Here is a 25,240-nt window from a genome sequence, read left to right on the forward strand (position 1 = left end):
ATCCCAGTTTCATGGGTTGATCAATCGAAAAAGGGAAAACCCTTTTAGGCTGAGGACCTCGTGTTGTTCTTTTAAAATGTCATCGAGGCTGGACAGCACTGCCTGATCCGGTCTGACTGCACACTGGGATCTCCGAGACTCTTCCCATTCCTTAAGCCATTCAGGAGAGAAGTCAGGAGACACTTCTTCACACAAAGGGGGTCATTTAATAATTTTAAATCGAAGATCGATAGATTTTTTTGCTGGTGAAGGGCATGAAGGGAGATGGACCAAGGCGGGCGGATGGAGTTAGGATACAGATCAGCCGTGATCTCACTGAACGGCGGAACAGGCTCGAGGGGGTTAATTGCTTACTCCTGTTCCAATGTCCCACAATCCCAGTCAAGAGCCTTGCTTCAGAGCCACCTTCAGAAACAGGGCATCACACAGCGAGAGGGTCGTGGGTCTGCGCTCGTGATTCCCATCACGTCGAGCTCCGGATATCGGTCAGGTTACCGGGGTCGGTCACCGGGCAATTCCTCAAGATGGGGGGGGGGGAGGGAAGGAAAGAGGGAAGAGAAATCCATACACCTGTAGCACCCGGAATAGTTTATGACTCTTTGTGAGAACAATCCAAAATTAATCCCACTACCCTACGCCCTCCCCCCCCATAGCCCCGTATCTTCCTCTCTCCCGCCCCGTATCTTCCTCTCTCTTCCCCCCCCCCTCCCCCATAGCCCTGTGTCTTCCTCTCTCTTCCCCCCCCATAGCCCCGTATCTTCCTCTCTCCCGCCCCGTATCTTCCTCTCTCTTCCCCCCCCCTCCCCCATAGCCCTGTATCTTCCTCTCTCCCCCCCACCCCCCATAGCCCTGTATCTTTCTCTCTCTCTCTCTCCCCCATAGCCCTGTATCTTCCTCTCTCTCTCTCTCTCTCCCCCACCCCATAGCCCTGTATCTTCCTCTCTCTCTCTCCCCCATAGCCCTGTATCTTCCTCTCTCTCTCTCCCCCATAGCCCTGTATCTTCCTCTCTCTCTCTCCCCCATAGCCCTGTATCTTCCTCTCTCTCTCTCCCCCATAGCCCTGTATCTTCCTCTCTCTCTCCCCCATAGCCCTGTATCTTCCTCTCTCTCTCTCCCCCATAGCCCTGTATCTTCCTCTCTCTCTCTCCCCCATAGCCCTGTATCTTCCTCTCTCTCTCTCCCCCATAGCCCTGTATCTTCCTCTCTCTCTCCCCCATAGCCCTGTATCTTCCTCTCTCTCTCCCCCATAGCCCTGTATCTTCCTCTCTCTCTCTCTCCCCATAGCCCTGTATCTTCCTCTCTCTCTCTCTCTCCCCCCATAGCCCTGTATCTTCCTCTCTCTCTCTCTCTCTCTCCCCCCATAGCCCTGTATCTTCCTCTCTCTCTCTCTCCCCCCCATAGCCCTGTATCTTCCTCTCTCTCTCCCCCCCCCATAGCCCTGTATCTTCCTCTCTCTCTCTCTCTCTCTCTCCCCCATAGCCCTGTATCTTCCCCTCTCTCTCTCTCTCTCTCTCCCCCATAGCCCTGTATCTTCCCCTCTCTCTCTCTCCCCCCCATAGCCCTGTATCTTCCTCTCTCTCTCTCTCTCTCCCCCCCATAGCCCTGTATCTTCCTCTCTCTCTCTCTCTCCCCCATAGCCCTGTATCTTCCCCTCTCTCTCTCTCCCCCCCATAGCCCTGTATCTTCCTCTCTCTCTCTCTCTCTCCCCCCCATAGCCCTGTATCTTCCTCTCTCTCTCTCTCTCTCTCTCCCCCCCATAGCCCTGTATCTTCCTCTCTCTCTCTCTCTCTCCCCCATAGCCCTGTATCTTCCTCTCTCTCTCTCTCTCTCTCTCCCCCCCCATAGCCCTGTATCTTCCCCTCTCTCTCTCTCTCCCCCCCATAGCCCTGTATCTTCCCCTCTCTCTCTCTCTCTCTCTCCCCCATAGCCCTGTATCTTCCTCTCTCTCCCCACCCCCCCCACCCCATAGCCCTGCATCTTCCTCTCTCTCCCCCATAATCCCGTATCTTCCTCTGCTTCAAATAATTATCCCATGGGGATGCTGGGGGTCATTTGAAATTTGCCAGACTGAGGTCGAGAGATTTTTGTTGGGTGAGGGTATCGAGGGATATGGAGAAATGGCGGGTGAATGGTGTTAAGGTACAGATCAGCCATGATCTAATTGAACGGTGTAACAAGCTTGAGGGGCTGAATGGACTCCTCCTGTCTCTTCCTACTAACCTTCAACACCCCCCCCACCCCCTCAGCTGAACATCCCCCTTTTTGTTTCAAATCTGTTTTCTCCCAAGTAAAAAAAGTGAAATATTTTATGATCGAGAGTCTACGTCCAAAACATTTAACCAGTATGTTCTCTCTCCACAGATGCTGATGGATGTACAGTGGATTTCCAGCACGGTTTTATTTAAATTAAATATTACTGAATGTGAGGATTCCAATTGAAGACGGAGGCAGTAGGTGAGAAACCTGCTCAATCTAATCAGGAGTGGAATGGAATAAATATCCATAGACCGATATAGTTATATAGACAAACAGGACACATAACGTAGACACAAAGAACATGACTGGACTCACAACAGAGCCATTCTAACCAATAAACTAAGAGCTTTACTGCTGTCTGGATGAGATACAGGACAATGGAACAGCATCCAGCCCAAGTCAGCATCTTCAGGAGAGATTCTGGCCTCTTGCACATCCCCGATTTTAATCGCTCCACCATTGGTGGCCGTGCCTTCAGCTGCCTGGGCCCTAAGTTCTGGAATTCCCTCCCCCTTTAAGGCGCTCCTTAAAACCTACCTCTTTGACCAAGCTTTTGGTCACCTGTCCTAATATCATCTTATGTGGCTCGGTGTCAAATTTTGTCTGATAACCGTTCTTGTAAAGCACCTTGGGACGTTTTACTATGTTAAAGGTGCTATAAACATGCAAGTTGCTGAAAGGGGAGCGAGAGAGAGAGAGAGAGAGAGAGAGAGAGAGAGAGAGAGAGAGAATTGGAGGGCATCTCATTCTATATACGATATCTGTTACATTATCTGTGAGTTGGTAAGTCAAGATCGCAGAATGACTAAACAGTCCAGTGATGTGCAGTTAAGAGATGTGATTATTGCAACACACACAAAACATCAGCACTTGTTTTTATACAAACAGGTGTTATTAAGCCAATGGGTTCAAGAGGCCCTAAATTCACTCTGCACCATGGACACCATTGCCCCAATTCAGTTTGAACAGTGAGGTGGGAATCACGCTGCGATTTTACCTCAACAGGCCTGAAATGCACAATGGGCAGTGAAGCCTGGAATCATGGAGACAGAGACAGACCTCTCTCCTTGGAGCCAAGACTCCAGAGATCAAGTCCGAAAAGCTCTGGGTGAAGACTGGACCCATGCCCCATGTTAAGTGGCCACCTCTCTGGGCGGCATTCCTTTCTTACCCAGGTGTGGGGTGGCTTTTCCCTTCAGTAGCAGTTTCAGGCTCTCGGTCTTGTTGTACAGGCTGCAGTAATGGAGGGCGGTGTTACCCTCCGCAGTCTTCACATCTAGGCCACCCCTGCGGAAAAATTACAACCCAGTTTTACACGCGTAGGACCAAGGCACGGAAGCAATCAGCCAAATCCCCATGCTTTCCTACATGATAAAACCTAACAACCAGGAGGCTGAAGATTACATCGAAACTAGAGCGTAGAAACAGGCCATTCGGCCCAACAAGTCTGTGCCAGTGTTTATGCTCCACACGAGCCTCCTCACACCCTATCAGCATATCCTTCTATCCCTTTCTCCTTCACGTGTTTATCTGGCTTCCCCTTAAATACATCTATGTTATTCGCCTCAACCACACCTTCTGGTAGTGAGTTCCATATTCTAACCACTCTGAGTAAAGAAGTTTCTCCTGAATTCTCTATTGGATTTATTAACGACTATTTTATATTTATGACCTCTCGTTTTGGACTCCCCCCACAAGTGGAAACATTTCTCTTCACCAACTCTGGGTGGACAAATTCCTGGAGGTTTCATCACAAAACCTCATGCCTCTAGCTTTTTTTCTCCATCCCACCCCCCCTCATCTCCAATATTTTTATAACTCATAAACTAAGTAGTCAAAGAAAATGAAAAACAAAAAGTATTTTTAATGTCCCTATGATTTTTCTCCCCAGGTGTGGCTCGTCGCAGCGACCAGGAGATTAATCTTTAATTCCTGGAGACTCTAGGGCAATCCTGGAGGATTGGCAACCCCAAGGAGGCTGCCCAGTTTATATTACGGGGTGGATCCCACAGCACTGAAGCAACGAGCAACTTGAAGACTCCGCTGCTCGACTGTCTGACCTCAAAGCCATCGTCCAGCACCAAGGTTTCTTCGACAGCACCTCCCAAACCCGCAACCTCCACCCCAAGGACATTGGAACACTATCACCTCAGAGTCCCTCACCATCCTGACTTGGAAATATATCGGCCGTTCCTTCATCGTCGCTGGGTCAAAATCCTAGAACTCCCTACCTAACCGTAGACTGTGGGAGAACCGTCGCCACATGGACTGCAGCGGTTCAAGGCGGCGGCTCACCACCACCTTCTCAAGGGCAACCAGGGATGGGCAATAAATGCCGGCCTCGCCAGCGACGCCCACATCCCAAGAATTTTTTTTTAAAGACTTGGGGTACACTCGGGAATGTAACTGGAAATCATGTCGCACAATCTGGCCTCTTTGAGGTCAACGATATTGGCTGCTGTACTTTTAGGAAGCACCATCAGGTCAACGAATGCCAATGGGCGCATTCAGCTTATCCATTTTTCTCGCCATAGAAAGTTTTTGTTCATTTTCCTGTCCAGTTTCCAGACCAGACAGACACAGTACCCACCCATTCTGGATCAGAAAGTCAACCAAGGCAAGCGACGTCCTGTCTGCCAGACGCACAGCAAGGTGCAACGGTGTTTCTCCAAGGTCCTAAAAATGTAAAAACAGAAGCTGAGAACTGCTTTACACTCCATGAGGACTTTAATTCTGAAAGCAGTAATCCTGGTAACACAATAGGAATCACCAGGGGCATTCACACAGCTATCCTAATGTTAGTGCAGATTCAATGGCACTCTCATTTCAAAGTATTTCCGTCTCTCTTGTAAATTGAGAAACTCAGGTGAAGGGCCAGGACGACCCCCACCCCGTGAGGTGGATAACAGTGAGAGAGAAGGCGAGGCACATCAAGATGTAAAGGGCAAAGGCTCCAAGGTTGGGATTTATAGGCCTGTAAATTGTAGGAGGACGGAAAGGACGAGGGACAGCAGCAGTTCCACACTCCCGAGCACCTCGATAAAAGGAGCTAGAATTGGAGATGATGCAATGAGTTTTGAATGAACAGAGTTGAAGAGAGAGAGAGAGAGAGAGAGAGAGAGAGAGAGAGAGAGAGAACGAACATGAATGGAGCTGAGAACAATTGTCCATCTGATGAAAATCGCTCCACCATTGGCAGCTGTGTCGTCAGCTGCCCAGGCCCTAAGCTCTGGAATTCCCTCCCTAAGATTATTGTATTTTTGACACTAAATTGCAATTAACTAAGTCTGCGCCTCTTCTATCTCATTTTCCGATCTAGGTTTTTAATATGAAATCAAAATCAGAAGAAATTTAGTTCTAATTGTAATTTAGTGATAAAAATATAATAATTTTAAATCAAAAAGTTATTCTCCTTTTAGTTCTATTTGACTAAAACAATTCAGATTCTGTTCTTCACCCTTCACAAACAAAAAAAACACACATTGGTTAAACATGTCTTTTTCCCCAGGAAGACTGCGCCCCTTTAACTCGGCAAAAAAAACATAGCCGCAAGAATTATTTAGAACTTTTCCAGTCACAGTCAGCTGACATAATTGCAGACATGTTTCCTGTCAGCCAATCACAACAACAACCACCTACATTTATTTAGCACCTTTAATGTAATAAAAACGTCCCAAGGCGCTTCACAGGAGCGATTATCAAATAAAATTTGACACCGAGCCGCATAAGGAGATATTAGGACAGGTGACCAAAAGCCTGGTCAAAGAGGTAGGTTTTAAAGAGCATCTTAAAAAGGAGAGAGAGGGGCAGAGAGGTTTAGGGAGGGAATTCCAGAGCTTAGGACCTAGGCAGCTGAAGGCACGGCCGCCAATGGTGGAGCGAAGGAAAGTCGGGGATGCGCAAGAGGCCAGAACTGGAGGAGCGCAGAGATCTCGGAGGGTTGTACAACTTGGAGGTTACAGAGATAGGGAGGGGCGAGGCCATGGAGGGATTTGAAAACAAGGTTGAGAATTTTTTTTCCCCAAGAAAGAGCTGCCAGACCTGGAGCCAATGCAAGTCAGTGACCTGGAATGGTTCCACCAAAAGTCAGAAAGAAGATACAAAAAGGAATGGCAGCAAAAAAAAGACAGAAGCCACAGCAAGGAGTTACCTGTCCATCCGGCAGGGTGAGAGGTCCAGTGAAGTCCACTCCATCTGCGTACATCTGCACCAGAGCCAGGAGGTCCTTGTTCCGGACAGACTCGAACAGTTTCAGTCCACCTTCGCTGGCACCTTTCTTTATATATTTATGCTCCACATATTTCGCTGTGATGTATTCCTTTCGGGCATTCCTATCAGACGTAGAAGTAAACATTAAGCGGACGTTTCGCACTGCTCTCAGAGAGATTGTAGCCTGGTGGTGCCAATCGCAACGGAGAAAATAGGCTGACCTCGGCCACTTCAATACACCCCCCTCCAACTGCACCCACCACCAGTGAGAGGGGGTTTATATCAGAGCGAGGGTCAAGGGGGAAAAAAAGGTTTATATCACATCGTATCATGTCACAACGCCTCAAAGTGAATTATTTTGGGGGTTTAGTGACTGCTGCAGAGACAATACTTCCTGCTCCATTGGGTTCGGTTTCAGAATATGGAGACATTATTATTATTTTTTTTTAAAAACCCTCCCCCTCCCCCACTACTGATTAAAGCAGCAGTGCTCAGAGTTCGCGAAGACAGGGAACATTCCAGAATGGATCGCGCGTCACAACATTGAGGAGGGAGGAGGTTACACGGAGTAGCACCAAGCTCCACCACTGGACGAGTGGGGACGTGTGCAGGGGGATTACGGAGTTGTCCAGCCCAGGAAAATCCCAGATTCAATTCCTGGTCTATGTCCCTCGACGAGTTAGGGGGCAAAAGGTAAAACTGTAAGGGCTCCTAATCCCGATAACAACGATGCCAGAGAATGCGAGGATCAGGCAGAGTTGTGACGCACCCACAGTCGAATAGCCTTATACATGATATACATGAAGAGTACCCATTTGGGTAAGGTACTGGAGGGGGAGGGTGGGAAGAACGAAGAGAGGGGCTACTGATTCCCGATTAAACTCTCTTCCCCAAAAGGCTATGGATGCTGGGAGTCAATTGGAGCTTCCAAGACAGAGATCGATCGATTTTTGTTGGGTAAGGGTATCGAGGGAGATGGAGCAAAGGCAGGAAAATGGAGTTGAGGTGCAAATCAGCCATGAGCTAATTGAATGGCGGGGCAGGCTCGAGGGGCTGAATGGCCTACTCCTCTTCCTATGATCCTAGAGCAGCTGCCAAGGTACAATTCAGGTTCTGTATTTTCCCCATCCAATTTTTATTAAAATAAAGATCATAATCAAACGTGCAATATTTGCACACCACAAAACACACTGCAGCGTGTGGGTTGGGCCCCAAGAGGAGAAAGATGCCTGGCTGTGCTTAACATGACATTAATGATGATGCAGAAACACTCTAAACATGGTTTGTTTTACTTGCCAGGAGCTGTACCCTGGCAGCACACTTCAATTCCACGATGAGCGCACAGAGGTTGACATGAGGAACGGACGTAGCCCTCGTTGTGCTTCCTTCCATTCCGCAGACTTCGCACCAACAGTATTTGCCATTTCAGATGTTATTTCCAAACCCTGACCCCCCCCACCCCCCCCACCCCCGTTTTGCAGTGCTGGTCCGAGTGTGGTACTTACATGTCACTGTTTGGGCTGGGTTTTACACCGCACTGAGCGGGCAGGCTGGCCTCGAAAATCTCATTCAACCTCGTGTTGCCAACATTAACAGCAAGCTGCGGGAAACGAGATGACACGGGGTTAATGGCACACACGGAGTGCACGGGTTAGCAGTTAAACAGCTTAATGTCCTCATCATTACCCCGGTATATCACCACCTCCACCAAACCCCTCACCGTGCTACCCCCAAAAATAAATTATGGGTCCTACACCTAATCACTATTAGTGATCGTTGATTTTTTCTTTGTTTTAAAAAGTGTCAGATAACCAGAGGACCAAACTTAGCTGCAATACCCCCCAACAGTCAGATAATCTGCTGACACTTACTCCCCAGGCTCATTGAAGAAGAACGACGGCAACTTGCAGGAGAGAAAGAGAGAAAACCTGGGGAACGGGGGTAAAGAATATCTAACGTACCAAGAGTTCAGACGTGCTCAGTACATCCAACATGAGAGACTGTATCCTGGAATAATGTACACCCAACTCTCGATGAATCCCAGAACATTCAATGCAGATGACAATGCCCAGATTGATGGAGAGCCAAGTTGGATCTAGAACAGAAGCAGTGGGGTGGATTATTTGCGACACAGAACACAAGTACAATCAGCCATTACCTTTGAAGAAAGACCAGCTCCATCCAACATGTCCCCCACCCGTCTCCACCATTCTCCATTTCCCAATGTAGCCCACCACAGATATGCAAATCCATCCAAGCTCAGAGACACTTAGACCAGCTCAATTGCAGCCATCTGGTTTACCTGCTCTTTGAATGTTCCAGTCCCTCCATGGCCTCACCCCTCCCCACCTCTGTAATCTCCAGCCCTACAACCCTCCGAGATCTCGGCAGCCCTCTGACTCTGGCCTCTTGCGCATCCTCTTTTATAAAAACACAAATACATCCAAACAATCTGGACAGGGATTCACCAAGTTGGTGGGGTGAAGCCCCTATTGCCTAGAATCCTTCCTTTTGAAGAGCTCAAAAGTACTCGAGCTGAGGGTCTTATGTACTTATTTCAGACTCAGGAACATTGTCTAAGATACAACATTTGGGAACATGAGGAGACCCTGGAGTGTAATTGCTACAATATCATTACTCCCATCAGGGGGCCCTCCAGCGTTCAACTAACGATATGCAAGTACAATACACATCAGCCCACCCCAATCCCCACCAAAAAACCAAAGCAAAAGCATACATTGGGGATGGCATCCACTGGCATTAATGAAGGTGACTAACCTTACCCCCATGCCAAAAAGGGGGTAGATCAAGATGCAAAATGGCTCCCGATAGGCGACACTTACCTGCTGCCCCACAGTCGCAGCACACCTCATTTCCCGCCATCCCTTTGACCTCACCGATGACCGCTTTCGTCAGTTCCTGCACCGTGTCGTTGCTGCCGTTGCTAACATCTCCTTTAAAGGCGTTGTTGAGCGCCTCCTCTTTGCTGTTCTGCAACACCGACACCCACCTAAAGCACAAGAGCACACGCACAGGCCATCAACACTCGGGACTGGCTTCAGACTCGATCAATACCACAACGAGCTACTCCGGACAATTATCCCTTTGTAGATTTTTTTTTTTAAAGTATATTAAAATAGGTTCTTTTGCCCCTAACTTTCACTCTAACACCTGTTGGCAGGGAGCCTTGCTGGATATAGTTCTGTGCCAGTCTAGACTGGGAGTGCCAGCAAGCTTTTTAACAGTAAGGGTACAAATTTGCCCTCACTCAAGATGTATGCACACACGAAACAAAGGCTAAGTATTTTTGTCTGTGACGTATTATGCTATTGGTGTCAGCCGTGGCTCAGTGGTAGCTCTCTCCTCTGAGACAGAAGTTCGTGGATTCAAGTCCCACTCCAGAGACTTGAGCACAAAATCCAGGCGGACACTCCCAGTACAGTACGGAGGGAGTGCTGCACTGTCAGAGGTACCATCTTTTAGGATGAAATGTTTAAACAAAGGCCCCGTTTGCTACGTAAAATATCCCATGACACTATATAAAAAGAGCAGGGGAGTTCTCCCCAGCCAACACAAACAGATCATCTGCTTATTTATCTCTTTGCTGTTTGTGGGATCTTGCTGTGCGCAAATTGGCTGCCACATTTCCTACATTACAACAGTGACGATACTTCAAAAGTACTTCATTGGCTGTAAAGCGCTTAGGGACGCCCAGAGGTCGTGAAAGGCACTATAGAAATGCAACTTCTTTCCCTTCTTGATTTTCTTTCTGCCAAGGTACACGCAGAATTAAAAACCAGCTTCACTCATAGAACATGGCCCAACTTGTCCATGCATTAAGCCCTAGAATACAGACATGACATCTGCTCGATTCAAATACAAGCATCGCTTGGTGTGGGATCGTGCCCAGTCTGTTCAGCAGCTACAATCGAAAACTAGCCGAGTCAGGAATGGCAGCTCGTTACATAAACGACCAAGAATCGGAAGTACAATTTCAAAATTTGCAGACAACACCAAATTGGGGGGTATAGTTAATACCACAGAGGACATTAATAAACTTGCAAAATGGGCATGTAATTGGCAAATGAATTTCAATATAGATGTGAGAGGTATTACATTTTGGAAGAATAAGGGGGCCACATACTGCTTGGATAATAGGAGCAGAGGAATCTGGGGGTACGATACACAAATCACTAAAAAAGTAGCAACACAGATTAATAAGGCCAGAAAAAGAGCAAACCAAGCACGGGAGCTCATTTCCAGAGGGATAGAATTGAGAACCAAAGATGTTAAACTTGTATAGAACCTTGGTTAGACCAGATTTGGAGTACTGTTAACAGCTCTGGTCTCCATACTATAAAAAGGATATAGAGGCACTGGAGAAGGTGCATAGCAGATTTACTAGGATGATACCAGAACTGAGAGGTTATACCTATCAGGAAAGATTGAACAGGCTGGGGCTCTTTTCTCTAGAAAGGAGACTGAGGGGTGACCTGATAGAGGTCTCTAAGATTATGAAAGGGTTTAATAGGGTAGATGTAGAGAAAATGTTTCCACTTGCGGGGGAGACCAAAACTAGGGGCCATAAATATAAGATAGTCACTAATAAATCCAATAAGGAATTCAGGAGAAACTTCTTTACCCAGAGAGTGGTGAGAATGTGGAACTCGCTACCACAAGGAGTAGTTGAGGCGAATAGTATAGATGCATTTAAGGGGAAGCTAGATAAACACATGAGGGACAAAGGAATAGAAGGCTATGTTGATAGGGTGAGATAAAGTAGGAAGGGAGGAGGCTCGTGTGGAGCATAAACACCAGCATGGACCAGTTGGGCCGAATGGCCTGTTTCTGTGCTGTACATTCTGTGTAATTCTATGTAACCCGTGCCCTCCTGCTCTCCAACACCGCGTGCTTGTGCCCAACACCTCACTGTGCACAGTGTACAATTCCGTACAAAAACCACCCTTTTACTCACACTTGACATTCTTGCTCATCCTCAGCCTGGAAGTGGTACGTTCGATTATCTACACAAAAATAAAGAAGATGCCAGGGTTTAAAGAACAGGGTCACAGCTTCAGCTCAAATTCCATAAATTACAGCCTCATGGAAAATGCTACCATATTTAGAAACAGGCTGTTAGTGCAGCGCTCCCTCATACTGGCACTGGGAGTGTCAGAGGTGTCGCCTTTCGGATGAGACGTTAAACCGAGGCCTCGTCCGCCCTCTTGGGTGGATGTAAAAGATCCCATGACACTATTTCGAGGAAGAGCAGGGGAGATCTCCCTGTTTTCCTGGCCAATATTTATCCCTCAACCAACACCATTAAAAAGCAGGCTATCTGGTAATTATCACATCGCTGTTTTTGGGATCTTGCTATGCACAAATTGACTGCCGCGTATCCTACATTACAACAGTGGCAACACTTCAAAAGTATCTCACTGGCTGTAAAGCACTTTGGGACATCCTGAGGATGTGAAAGGCGCCATATAAATGCACGATAATTCTTTCTTTACCACGTTGCCTCCCGTGCAATAATCACACTTACGTGTTATAAGATCAAAGCATTTTTTTTCATCAGGGCTTGGCTTCACTTGGCAGGTCAGCAGGTTGAGTTTGGCCGGAGGCCTGTTGATCTGAGAGAGATTGGCAAAATTGATAAGTACAGGAACAAACAGCAATACTTTGGAGCTAACAAGGAAATGTTCCTTAAACCCCTTCCCCCGGCCGGTAGACTAAGGAACCCCACCCACCCCTGGACCGGTACAATCGCGAAATCCCACGACAGCTCAACAAGTGAGGAAAATGGGCAAATATCATGGGGCAGTGGATAGTGGGCAAATCCCTCCTGCCAATTTTCTCGCCTCCTTACTGGGGCACCATACCACAGGAACAATGTACTCTTCTGTACCTTACTCAAGAGGATTCGATGGGCCGAATGGCCTCCTTCCATGCTGTAACCTTTCTATGATTCTATCATGCACACACCTCCGGTACAGGTTGCTCCACAGCAATAATGAGCAAGGACCCTGGCTGATTTCTTTCCTCCCCCTCTCTCCAATGCCCTAGGGTGCTGAAGATAACCGTAGCAACCCCAACACCCCCGCTCAGATCAGCTAACTCCATGCAGACCGGGATCAAACCTGGAGCCTTCCTGGTTACCAAGGCCTGGCTACTCACTGGGAAAATGACCGGAGGTCAGGGGACAGAAGCACAAGTCTATGATACTGTGCGATATTGTACGGTTAACCTATTTCTCATCTACATGCTGCCGCTCGGTGACATCATCCAAATAAAAGACGTCAAGTTCCACATGTTCGCTAACGACACCCAGCTCTACCTCACCACCACCTCTCCCGACCCTTCCACTGTCTCAGATTTGTCATATTGCTTGCCTGACAGGATGAGCAAAAATTTCCTCCAACTAAATATTGGGAAGACCAAAGCCATTGTCTTCAGTCCACGCCACAAACTCCATTCCCTAGCCATCGACTCCATCCCTCTCCCTGACCACTGTCTGAGGCTGAACCAGACAGTTTGCAACCTCGGCGTCCTTTTCGACCCTGTGATGAGCTTCCGACCACATATCCACTCCATCACCAAGATCGCCTACTTCCACCTCCGTAACATCGCCCGTCTCCGCCCCTGCCTCATCTGCGCTGAAACCCTCATCCGTGCCGTTGTTACCTCTAGACTCGGCTATTCCAATGCTTTCCTGGCCAGCCTCCCATCTTCCACCCTCCATCAACTTGAGCTCATCCAAATCTGTTTCCCATTTCCTAATTTGCACAAGTCCCGTTCGCCCATCACCCCCTGTGCTCGCTGACCTACATTGGCTCCCGGTCCGGGAACACCTCGATTTTCAAATTCTCATCCTTGATTTCAAATCCCTCCATGGCCTTCTCTTTGACCAAGCTTTTGGCCACCTGTCCTAATATCTCTATGTGCCTCAGTGTCAGGTTTTGTTTGATAATTGCTCCTGTAAAGCGCCTTGGGACGTTTTACTATGTTAAAAGGCGCTGTGTGAATTCAAGTCGTTGTCGTTGTCTCAGTGCGATTTCGTACGGTCTATTTACAGCACTCAGATTTCATGCGGTTTACTTATGGTATTGAGATATTGTACGATTTACTTACGGTACTGTGCGATATCGTAAGGTAGCCGTATTTAACTCCACATTTCCTCTTCTGCCACACTCTTCGGATCCTAGCGGGTGAGAAAGGGAGAGCAGCATTTGCACCAGAAATAACAGATTTACAACTGGCCTCAGTTGATGGGGGGCACTCTGCGGGCATCGTGGGGCACTCTGCGGGCATCGTGGGGCACTCTGCGGGCATCGTGGGGCACTCTGCGGGCATCGTGGGGCACAGAGCTTTGATTTACTGAGTCAGGTCCAGAAATGGTTACCATTTCATATTGTAGGACGGTTTTCAGGGCACTGGAAGAAATATAACGGACCATGCATGGGAGTCAGAATTCACAACTCTTTCTAGCTGCATTTCTTTTCCGCACGGGTGCAGAAGGACCTTATAAGGTGGCAACTGAGAACCTGCGTTGCCACACTGTAGAAGCCGCTCAACCTGCTGGCGGCCGCAGCTTCATGAGGTATTGAGAATCCAAGTTATGAAGGCCAAGGAAGTTGGGGCTTGTTGGCCAAGAGACAACACGATAATGACCCCACTGAAGTCAACGGAAACAAAAAAAATCGGGCGAGGTGAACAATGGAGGCCCATCAGCTACCGCCCGTTTCCCACCTGGCAGCAGAAGTGAAAATTCACCCACATGAATGAAACGGACACTTCATCCAGGCCTATTGGTCACCTATGGTGAAGGGTTTCCAATACCAGGGGTCGTTGGTTAGAAATTAGGAAATGTGGAGCAAAGAGGAAAACCAGGTGGAACTTTTTCCATTCAAAAGAGTGAGAAGGGTTGTGGAATAAGTTAAGGAGTGGCCAGAGGAACAATATAAATAGATTCAAGAAACCACTGGTATCTTTCTGGAGAAGGTTTTAAGGGGGTATGGTGAAAAGATCATAGAACCATACAACACAGGAGGCCATTCGGCCCATCGTGCCTGTGCTGGCTCTTGAAAGAGCTATCCAATTAGTCCCACTCCCCTGATCTTTCCCCATAGCCCTGTAAATTTTTCCTTTTCAAGTATTTATCCAATTCCCTTTTGAAAGTCATTATTGAATCTGCTTCCACCGCCCTTTCAGGAAGTACATTCCAGATTATAACAACTCGCTGCGTAAAAAAAAAATTCTCCTCCTCTCCCCCCGACTCTTTTGACAGTTATTTTAAATCTGTATCCTTCGGTTACCGACCCTCCCGCCAGTGGAAACAGTTTCTCCTTATGCACTCAATCAAAACCTATCATAAATTTTGAACCCCTCTATTAAAATCTCCCTTTAACCATCTCTGCTCTAAAGAGAACAATCCCAGTTTCATAGGTTGATCAATCGAAAGGGGGAAAAGGCCTTTTAGGCTGAGGACCTCGTGTTGTTCTTTTAAAACGTCATCGAGGCTGGACAGCACTGCCTGATCCGGTCTGACTGCACACACAACACTGGGATCTCCGAGACGCTTCCCATTTCTTATGCCATACAGGAGAGAAGTTATGAAACACTTCTTCACACAAAGTGTGGAACTCTCCCACAAAAAGCAGTAGATGCTAGCTCAATTAATCATTTTAAATCGGAGATCGATAGATTTTTGCTAGTCAAGGGTATTAAGGGATATGGAGCCAAGGTGGGTAAATGGAGTTAGGATACAGATCAGCCGTGGTTTCACTGATTGGCAGAACGGGCTTGAGGGGCTGAATGGCCTACTCCCGTTCCTATGTTCTTACCCATCACTCTTTTTGTACAGAAAGCCGGATTTTTCCGTGCCATAAAGCCGGTTTCCTGGGAGCGGGTGTATGCTGTAGCCGGAATTTTTCCGATTCAAACATTCCTAAAAACGCAGAAATAAATGTTAAAAATCAAACATGGAAAATAAAAGAACCGAGCAGACGGCCCCAGCTCACCGAGCAGACGGCCCCAGCTCACCGAGCAGACGGCCCCAGCTCACCGAGCAGACGGCCCCAGCTCACCGAGCAGAAGAAACACCCAAGTTTTTTTTTTAATGAATTAATTGTAAAATAATTAGTCAGAATTCCAATTTTTTTTGCAACAAGTTAACGCATGAAGAACCAATTTTTTTTTTTTAAAAAGTGCCGCCACAAGGAAATTCCAACCACCCTCCTAAAGGTATCGACTCCCTCACTGGAGGGTATGGCAGTGTAGTGGTTATGTTTGGGGATAAGACCTGCCGTCCTTACCCGGTCTGGGCCTATATGTGACTCCAGTCCCACACCAACATGGCTGACTCTTAACTGCTCTCTGAAGTGACCTAGCAAGTCACTCCATTGTATCAAACTGCAGCCCAACTGGGTGGGGGTGGGGGGGCAATAAATACCGGCCTTGCCGGACACCCACATCCCAACAATAAATTTAAAATATAAATAAAAATAAAATGTTCCACAGACTCAGGGTGCCCTCCAGTTCCTCATTAGGGGTTGCCAACCCTCCAGGGATTGCCCGGGAGTCTCCAGGGATTGAAGATTAATCTCAGGACACTGCTGGGAGCAACTCAGGGAGAAAAATCATAAGGGAGTTAAAAAAAAGTTTTTTTTCCCCCCCATTTCCCTTTGAACACTTTCACTTATTAGTTGCAAAAAAATAATGGAGATAGGAAAAAAGGCTGTTTGACTGACAGTCAAGAATCATCCAATCAGATATCAAAAAGTCTGTTCGCTTTCCAATTAGCACGAGAAGCTGGGTACCGCGGGGATGGACATGTTGGGTGACCAATGGCAGGAGTGTGGTTGGGGGGGTGGGGTGGGTCCGGGGCGCAGCGTTTGGAAGCAGGAGGACATGCGATCAAACCTCCAGGAATATGTCCAATCGGAGTTGGCAACCCTATTCCTCATGCAAGTGTGAACGGTCATTATCCAGGTGTCAGCCGGGACCACAGCACATTGGATCACAGCCAAGGCTGATCCAGAGTTATTAGTTAACGATCAGCAGCAGAAACCTTGGCCAAAGATGGGGATAGGAAGCCAGTTTTCAGAGTCACAGGGGTTGGGATGGGAAGCAGTAAGCCAGAAAGGGTCATTGAAATATTAATTAGATGCAAAACCCCTAATCTGCAAATTAATCCACAAACCCCTTCACTGAACTGGGAATTCAGATCACACGACACACTGTGAAAATCTATTCATTCTGTAAACACAGCTCATGTAACGTTCCCAACGAGCAGTGAATGGGAAGCAGATAAATATCAAACATATCCATAAAACAAAAAGATTTCTAACTTTACAGAATTGTAATAAAGTGGGAGAGGGCACAAAAATGGGCGAGCTGCACGGACAGACAGATCTCGACGTGCCTCAATCCCTCGTGTGTTTAATCACAAGATAAATATGAATGACACAGGCCATTCGGCTCAACCTACCCCTTCCATCTGGGAGGAAGTGTAGCCACCCCACCCACCTCGTAGCATCCAAACATTTCTTAAATGATTCCAGTGTTTTTACCTGCATTACCTCTGGAACGCCAGCCCCCTCTTCCTCATCTACATACGTTCCCCTCAGTGATATAATTCTCTCAGTATCCATTTTTTTTTGACTATGCCTTGGTTAGACCACACCTGGAGCACTGTGCACAGTTCTGGTCGCCATATTATAAAGAGGCTATTGAGGCACTGGAGAAAGTGCAATAAAAGATTTACTAGGACGATACCAGAACTGAGAGGTTATACCTATCAGGAAAAAGAGAAGACTGAGCGGTGACCTGCTTGTGAAAAGGTTTGATAGGGTAGTGGCAGAGAAGATGTTTCCACTTGTGGGGGAGATCAGAACCAGGAGCCATAAATATAAGATAATCACTAATAAATCCAATAGGGAATTCAGGAGAAACTTCTTTACCCAGAGAGTGGTGAGAATGTGGAAGGAGTAGTTGAGGCGAATAGTATTGATGTGTTTATCTAGCTTCCCCTTAAATGCATGAGGGAGAAAGGAATAGAAGGATATGCTGATGGGGTTCGATGAAGTAGGGAGGGAGGAGGCTCGTGTGGAGCATAAACACCGGTGTGGACCTGTTGGGCTAATTGGCCTGTTTCTGTGCTGTACATTCTATATAATTCAACGTGAGTACCTTGGGGCGTTTTTCTACATTGCAAGTTGGTCAAAAGATCAAGACTCAGCACATAGAGGATTGTCCCTGGGCTGTGCCCCGCGGGGCCTATCCCTTTTGTACCACCTCATGTCATTTCCAACTGCTCGTGAATTTTCTACAGCTGCTTCTTGCACGTCAAGAAAATCACAGAAATGAGAAAGACAGTGACCAAAAAATTCACCATTAGTGGACATTGGTTCAAACACTGCAGTCCTGCCCTCGAACTCGCTCCCTAGTCCCCTCACCTTCAACCCTCCTCCCAATTCCCTTCTCTTTACTGTGTGCCTTTGGACCCCACTCTAACCCTTTCGTATCGTTCCCTTGGCCCCTCTCCCACGTGGTGTCCACTGTTTTGGTCCCACTTCGAGACATCGTCCTGCGTGTGAGGAACATGCCTGGTGCTGCCGCTACCTACCTCTTTGTGTTCCACCTGGAGCACCGATCTCAGGGAGTCCCTGATCTGAGTCAGCTGCTTCATCTCCTCATCCTGCGCTTGTTTCAGCTGCAGACCAACAGGAAGAAAACACTTGTTAAAAGCAAGAAGAGTGGTAATCTGCCCATCAGACAGGGCTCTCCGCCAGTACACAAATAGGTTAACATACAGATAGGTCATGCTTTGTAAAAAAAAAAGTTCGACTTTCTTTACTCTTCTCCTGAAGGTTTACGGTTCACAGCTCTCCGGTATTTTGCAAGTACTGTGAGCATAAATATTGAGCGTCAGTAATTGGCCATTGTCTATATAAGGGGCTCACAGCCAAACTCAATCTTCACCTCACGAGTGAAATGATTATAATATCTACATTTATACAACAACTTGCATTTATATAGTGCAGTAAAACATCCCAAGGTGCTTCACAGGAGCACAGACAAAAATTGACACTAAGTCAAAGAAGGAGACGTTAAGACCGATGACCAAAAGCTTGGTCAAAGAGGCAGATTTTAAGGAGCATCTTTAAAGGAGAGAGGGGTAGAGGCACGGAGAGGTTTAGGGAGGGAATTCCAGAGCTTAGGGCCCAGGCAGCTGAAGGCACGGCCGCCAATGGTGGAGCGATGAAAATTGGAGATGCACAAAAGGCCAGAATTGGAGGAGCGCAGAGATCTCAGGGTTGCAGGAAGTTAGAGAGATAGGGAGGGGTGCGAGCACACAGATGAGAATTTTATTGATGTAGTACTTCATCACATTGTTGCAACATCTCAACCTGCTTCCACACAAATACTTTTGAGTGCAGGGACTATGATACAAGGCCAGTTATAATATAGACAAACGCGACAGCCCATCTGCCCTCTCAGGTGAATGTAAAAGCTCCCATGGCACTATTTGAAGAGCAGGGGAGCTCTCCACGGTGTCCTGGCCAATATTTATCCCTCAACCACCACCTAAAAACAGATGATCTGGTCATTTATCTCCTTGCAATTTGTGGCAAATTGGCTGCCACGTTTCCTACATTACAGCAGTGACTACACTGCAAAAATACTTCATGGCTGTAAAGCACTTTGGGACGTCCTGAAAGGCACTATATAGATGCAAGTCAGTCTTTCTTTACGACCACATGAACAAATAGACGAGGCCTCAGTTGAAGATCTCATCTGATATATAGTTGACCCTCGGGGTAGCACTGACTGGTCGGCCTAGTCCTGGCGAGGGATACAAACCAACTGAGCCAAGGACACACGTTTGCTTTTCACTACATTCAGTCAGCATGTGAAAAGGGTGTTCCTGCCCATGGTTGTCACTTAACTGCCCTCTGAAGTGGCCCAGTAAGCCACTGAGCTGTATCAAATTTCAAAGCCTCTTAAACTGCTACAGCACTGTGGGAGAACCTTCACCACACGGACTGCAGCGGTTCAAGGCGGCAGCTCACCACCTCCTTCTCAAAGGGCAATTAGGGATGGGCAATAAATGCCGGCCTCGCCAGCGACGCCCACATCTGAAGAATGATAAAGAAAAAAAAAGGGTTAGATTACACATCATCACAAGTCCTTACAGCTGAGACAATCTTCTGTCATTTAAAGAGGGAATGTCAAACATTTGGCAGAGAAAAAAATATTAAAAAGGTGTTCAGGGAAAGAGCAGGGAGATGGGATTGGAGTCGATAACGCCCACATGGAGTAACACAAACCAACTGGCTTCTTGTAACAACATTTCTATGATTCTACAATACTCACCGAGTGTACAATCACGGCCAATTTTTGTACAAAAGGAGTCAAGCTTTCAGCTGCCTTCAGACCATCCTGGAAAAAACTTCAAAAGAAAGAAACCCACATTTCAAAATTTGCAGATGACACAAAACTTGGAAGTGTAGTCAGCAGTGAGGAGGATAGTGGTAAACTTCAAAAGGACATAGACAGGCTGGTGGAATGGGCGGACACGTGGCAGATGAAATTTAACGCAGAGAAGTGCGAAGTGATACATTTTGGCAGGAAGAATCAGGGGAGGCAATATAAACTAAATGGTACAATTCTAAATGGGGTGCAGGAACAGAGAGACCCGGAGGTGTATGTACATAAATCTGTGAAGGTGGCAGAACAGATTGAGAAAGCGGTTACAAAAAAAAGCATATGGGGTCCTGGGCTTTATAAAAGAAGCATAGAGTACAAAAGCAAGGAAGTTATGTTGAACCTTTATAAAACACTGGTTCGGCCATAACTGGAGTATTGTGTCCAATTCTGGGCGCCGCACTTTAGGAAGGATGTGAAGACCTTAGAGAGGATGCAGAAAAAATTTACTAGAATAGCTCCAGGGATGGGGGACTTCAGTTACATGGATAGACTGGAAAAGTTGGGGTTGTTCTCCTTGGAACAGAGAAGTTTAAGAGGAGATTTGATAATTTAAAAAAAATCGTGTTTATTAGTTATAAAAATATCAGACATGGTGGAAGAAAGGCTATTTGACAGTAAAGAATCATACAAATCGGGGTAACGAAGAGTCTGTTCATTTCCCGTTTCGCGGGGAAAGGCGGGGCAACGCGAAGGATGGACATGTCAGGCAACAAATGGTGGGAGTGTGTGGGGGGGGAGTGGGGAGGTCAGAGGCAGGAGGTCATGTGATGAAACCACCAGGAATACATCCAACAAGAGTTGGAAACCCTAGTGTCAAGCCTGTCGGAGAAGGGGGGGGGTGTGGGAGAAAAAAGGGGAACAGTCAGGCCAGTCGGACAAAGGAAATATAAAACAAGTCTGCTTAAAAATATCCACGGTCATATAAAGCAAATTCGATAAATGGGTGTGTTTTGTAGGGATACAAGATCAACACAATAATGCTTCCAAAAATCTGTATTTTTTTGGTGGCGATAAGGAAAGACACATTCTGCTTTTTTTTTAGGAAGTTGAATTGCTCGGCAGAAGTAACTGGTTAGCTTAGATATCGGGGAAATTGCTTGGAAAAGAACAGAGAGCTCAACAGAGTTCTCTGTCGTTCGTCACGAAATGGAGGAGCAAGTTCCGGTGTTCGTACAGGCGCAGTGAAACGCGGAAATCCGGAACGCGCTCCTATTGGTTCACCGGCGATATGACACACTTTTAATTCGAAGCTGTCACACGCTGCAAGCAGAGAAATCATTGAAAAAAAGGGCCAACCTGCTTATCTGCCCAAGCTGTAAGTAATTACACCAAACAGGTACACTTAAAAATATCAGGTCTAAACTAAGTTTTGATAGTGCAATAAGTTTATTAACTACCAAACATTTAAAAATTAACTTTTAAAAATGTGTTGTCTCATTACTCCTTATGTTAATAGTTTTTGGTCATAAAAAAAATTAAATTTTTTTTAAAACTTTTCCCTTCTGTCTCTTATTTAATTCAGTTATTTCTTACCCTCTTTTCCCCACTGTCTATAACTGTTTTTACATTGATTTTAATTAACCTTCACTTCTTGGATTTCGTGTTCCGAGTCGGCAGAGACAGCTATCGCAGCTTGTCAAAAATGCTGCGATCTGACCGGTCGAGGGGAGAGTGTGATCCTCTCACTTCTCCCAAGGGTCCGAGCTTCGCTCGAAACTAACGCTGGGCTCTTCTCCGCTTCCTATTCGAGGAATTGCGCCCAGTAAAGACAGTACGTTAGTGGGTTGGTATAAACCTATGCAGCGACGAGCACTGTTGGTTTACTACTCGGAGCAATTTCTGGGCCACTGTCTCCAGGTACAGAGCTGCCTAGTGTACAGGCTGAGTAAATAATTACCCGTGTCTAGAAATTTATATGTAAATGTGTGTATATAGCACCAGCCATTGAGAGAGACGGAGAGCAGAGAGTGAGACAGCAAGCAATGAACATGCAAACAGAACTTCTTGTAAGTTTTTAAAAAGTGTTCCTGTTTAAAACACAGCCTAAATCAGACCAGTGTTAAAATAATCTTCAATCCCATCCCCATTGAAAATTTCAAAACAGAGATTGATAGACTTTTGTTAGGCAAGGGTATTGAGGGCTACGGAACCAAGACAGGTAAATGGAGTTAAGATACGGATCAGCCATGATCTAACTGAATGACAGAAGTGGCTCATGGGGCTGAATGGCCTCCTCCCATTCCTAGGTCAGAGATGTCAACCTTATACAGGCAGGGGTCGGCAGAAAATGACTCACTTTTGTTGAGCGTGGAAGTACTTGATGAGACTCTGGAGGAGGTCCGGTCCTTCTCGAATCTTTATTTCATTCGCCTTGAGGAGATACTGCAAAACAAACAAAGTGCGAACAGTTCACATTCTGAGCAATTCCCCAATGCTCACTTCCCTAATTAAATATGAAGCAGGGATTCTGCCAAATTCCCAGGTCAACGACGTGGAGCCGTCAACAGTGGGGAAATGTCGCAAGTGACACAGATTGCAAAACCGGAGGGGAGAGCTGGAGATGGTTTGTTCCGTACTGTTGGTTGGCAGGTGGGTAGAAAGACGGAACTTACAGTTAACTTAGAGTCTGATAACATCTGAGAAACAGGTGAGAGTACTTCACATTCAATGAATTAATTACTTTACAGTGCAGGATTGTTCTGTAGGCAAATACAGCAGCCATTTTGCGCTCAAAAGATACCACAAGCATCAATGAGATAAATTCCCAGTACATTTGTTATTGGTGATGTTGAAAAGGACAAATGTGGACCAGGACAACATGAGAACGCCAAGCTTTTCTTCAAATAGTGCCATGGGATCATCACAGAAGGAGGGGAGAGAAGACAAGGAAAACATTTTTTTCCTCTTAAAAATGGTTTGCGATTTGCTGCCATTTCATAAATGACATTTGAACTAAATCAGATGCAAATGTGATACATACAAACATGCAACATTTTCTGGTGTGATACGTACTAAACACACAACTTTTGATATACATATAGTCAGTAAATAAGACTATCCAGTAAATAGGACAGCCGTGGCTCAGTGGGTAGCACTCCCACCACGGAGTCAGAAGGTTTGTGGGTTCAAGCCCCACTCCAGAGATTTGAGCGCTTAATGCAGGCTGACACTGCAGTGCAGTTCTGAGGGAGTGCTGCGTCGTCGGAGGTGCCGTCTTTCGGATGAGACGTTAAACCGAGGCCCCGTCTGCCCTCTCAGGTGGACGGAAAAGATCCCACGGCCACTATTTTGAAGAAGAGCAGGGGAGTTCTCCCCGGTGTCCTGACCAACATTCATCCCTCAATCAACATCACTAAAAACAGATGATCTGGTCAGTATCACGTTGCTGTTTGTGGGATCTTGCTGTGCGCAAATTGGCTGCCGTGTTTCCTACATTATAACAGTGACTACACTTCAAAAGTACTTCATGGGCTGTAAAGCGCTTTGGGACATCCTGAGGTTGTACAAGTCTTTATTTATAGGATAGAAAATGCACAGTAACACACATCCCAGTTTACCTCACACATTTGGAGTTGGAACATCCTTCGCTCTTTCTCCAGATCTTCTGCAATTTCTGCTGGACTGATCTCTGAACGATTCAATCCAAATTGCTTGGCACGGTCCCTCTTCTCCTTTTCAATCTTGTTACTGAAAAGCAAAAAAGCACAAGAGCGAGCTCAGCCAACTGGCATTCAAAGTTGGCCAATAGCAACTGGCTCCGCCTGTACCAAGTGAGTACAGTCATTGCAACACGAGAAGGGTTTCTGACAACCTCGAGGTGCTTACCCTTTGAGTGAAGGCCCTTGACAGCCGATACCACCTGTCAAAAATTATCCCCCCCCCCGCCAAAAAAAAAACTCTGCGCAGCCTGCGGAGACCCACAGGTCATAATCTGCCTCAGAACATCAGTCATCTCCTGTGACCAGTTAGATATTGGTTCACAGTGTTGCCTTTTGATGCAAGTCATAATACAAACCCAGTGGCATGTGCAACCAACCCTCCTCACCCCTCCTGCCCTCAAACCCCACCCCCTCCATCTCTCCCCCTCCCCCCCACCTCTTTCTTCTTTTCCTCCCCTCTCCTCTTTTTCTCCTCTTCCACCCCTCTCCTCTTCCCCCCGCACCTCGCTCTCCCCTTGTCCTCTCTTTCTTCCCACCCCCCCCCCCACCCCACCTCCCGCTAAGCTGAAGGATGTTGCACTGTATATTATGTGCAAGTTAGTAACTTTGCTGTACTGTACAGTCATGCACCACACAAACACAAAACAAGGAACATTAGTTGTTGACTGAAAGAAATACCAAGGAACTGAAATAGCAAGATTTTTTTTCTTTTTGCTCTCCTTAAAAAGTGAAACAACAAATTTTTTCAGCCTCAAGACTCAAGGCTAAATTTCACAACTGCTTCCCCTTTCTCAGTGCACCAAACATTTCTTAAACTGTATACGAGGGACAGGAAGTTTGAACAGAAAACAGGTCGCATTAACGATGATGTTTTCAGGTTTGATTTCTCTCTCCTCAAGGAACTGTACATTTCAATGCAATAAATCCGCAATTTGCAATCGCAGGCAACCTTTAACATAGAAAATATCCCAAGATGCCAAGAGAGGATGAACTCCATAATCTTCGTAACAGAAGCTCAGGTCAAAAGTAACTTTACAATGGAAAAGAAAACTCAATGTCCGGAACCAACAATGCAAATTATTCCCAATGGAAACCCTTAGAAGAGGAGGGAAAGAGTCATCCTGGCGTGAGTGGGAGATCGGCTTCCTAGGCAGGAAGGTGAAGTTATAGCATTTGGAAATTCAGGTTAAAAAAGGCACAGGAAACTCTTACTCATACCAGGTCCCAGGTGCTTGCTGGGTAGGGCTGCTTGTTAAGATTTTAGAAACTTCAAAAACTGGTTAACTGAACTCCAAATATTCAGATTTTTGAAATAAAAAACAAAAATCGGTTTTTATTCCCATCCATTTGTGATGCACTAGGGTTCCTGAAGATTCCAATCAATTAAAGCAAACATCAGAACACAAGCAGCAATTCCACCTCCTGTCTCATGTCAGACTCGGTCCGGTTCTTGGAACAGCTCAGAACAGCACTCATCATATCTCTCAGACATATCACAAGGCAGCTCACAGGACAAATTACTTTGAAGTAATTGAAGGCCTGGGGGGGCAGTGCAGAGGAGATTTTACTAGATTGCTACCAGGGATGAGGGACTTCGATCACATGGAGAGACTGGAGAAGCTGGG

At 46.5% G+C, this 25,240-nt stretch overlaps 1 protein-coding gene across 4 annotated transcripts in view; it reads right to left on the reverse strand.

Annotated features, from left to right (window-relative positions):
- Nucleotides 1–25,240, reverse strand: part of LOC137342725 (arf-GAP with SH3 domain, ANK repeat and PH domain-containing protein 2-like) — a 75,221-nt gene that overhangs the window by 21,569 nt on the left and 28,412 nt on the right. For all 4 annotated transcript variants that reach the window (XM_068006877.1, XM_068006879.1, XM_068006880.1 and 1 more), the window contains exons 6-19: nucleotides 23,514–23,643; nucleotides 22,253–22,338; nucleotides 19,843–19,918; nucleotides 18,092–18,178; nucleotides 15,309–15,412; nucleotides 13,597–13,666; nucleotides 12,011–12,098; nucleotides 11,441–11,489; nucleotides 9,309–9,475; nucleotides 8,427–8,560; nucleotides 7,971–8,065; nucleotides 6,407–6,587; nucleotides 4,847–4,932; nucleotides 3,428–3,543 (exon numbers count right to left, since the gene is read on the reverse strand). In XM_068006877.1, the coding sequence (XP_067862978.1) occupies nucleotides 3,428–3,543; nucleotides 4,847–4,932; nucleotides 6,407–6,587; nucleotides 7,971–8,065; nucleotides 8,427–8,560; nucleotides 9,309–9,475; nucleotides 11,441–11,489; nucleotides 12,011–12,098; nucleotides 13,597–13,666; nucleotides 15,309–15,412; nucleotides 18,092–18,178; nucleotides 19,843–19,918; nucleotides 22,253–22,338; nucleotides 23,514–23,643 (1,469 nt within the window). The remainder of the gene's footprint in view (nucleotides 1–3,427; nucleotides 3,544–4,846; nucleotides 4,933–6,406; nucleotides 6,588–7,970; nucleotides 8,066–8,426; nucleotides 8,561–9,308; nucleotides 9,476–11,440; nucleotides 11,490–12,010; nucleotides 12,099–13,596; nucleotides 13,667–15,308; nucleotides 15,413–18,091; nucleotides 18,179–19,842; nucleotides 19,919–22,252; nucleotides 22,339–23,513; nucleotides 23,644–25,240) is intronic.

Source organism: Heptranchias perlo, chromosome 26 (genome assembly GCF_035084215.1).
Source record: "Heptranchias perlo isolate sHepPer1 chromosome 26, sHepPer1.hap1, whole genome shotgun sequence".
In the NCBI taxonomy this organism is placed as follows: domain Eukaryota; kingdom Metazoa; phylum Chordata; class Chondrichthyes; order Hexanchiformes; family Hexanchidae; genus Heptranchias; species Heptranchias perlo.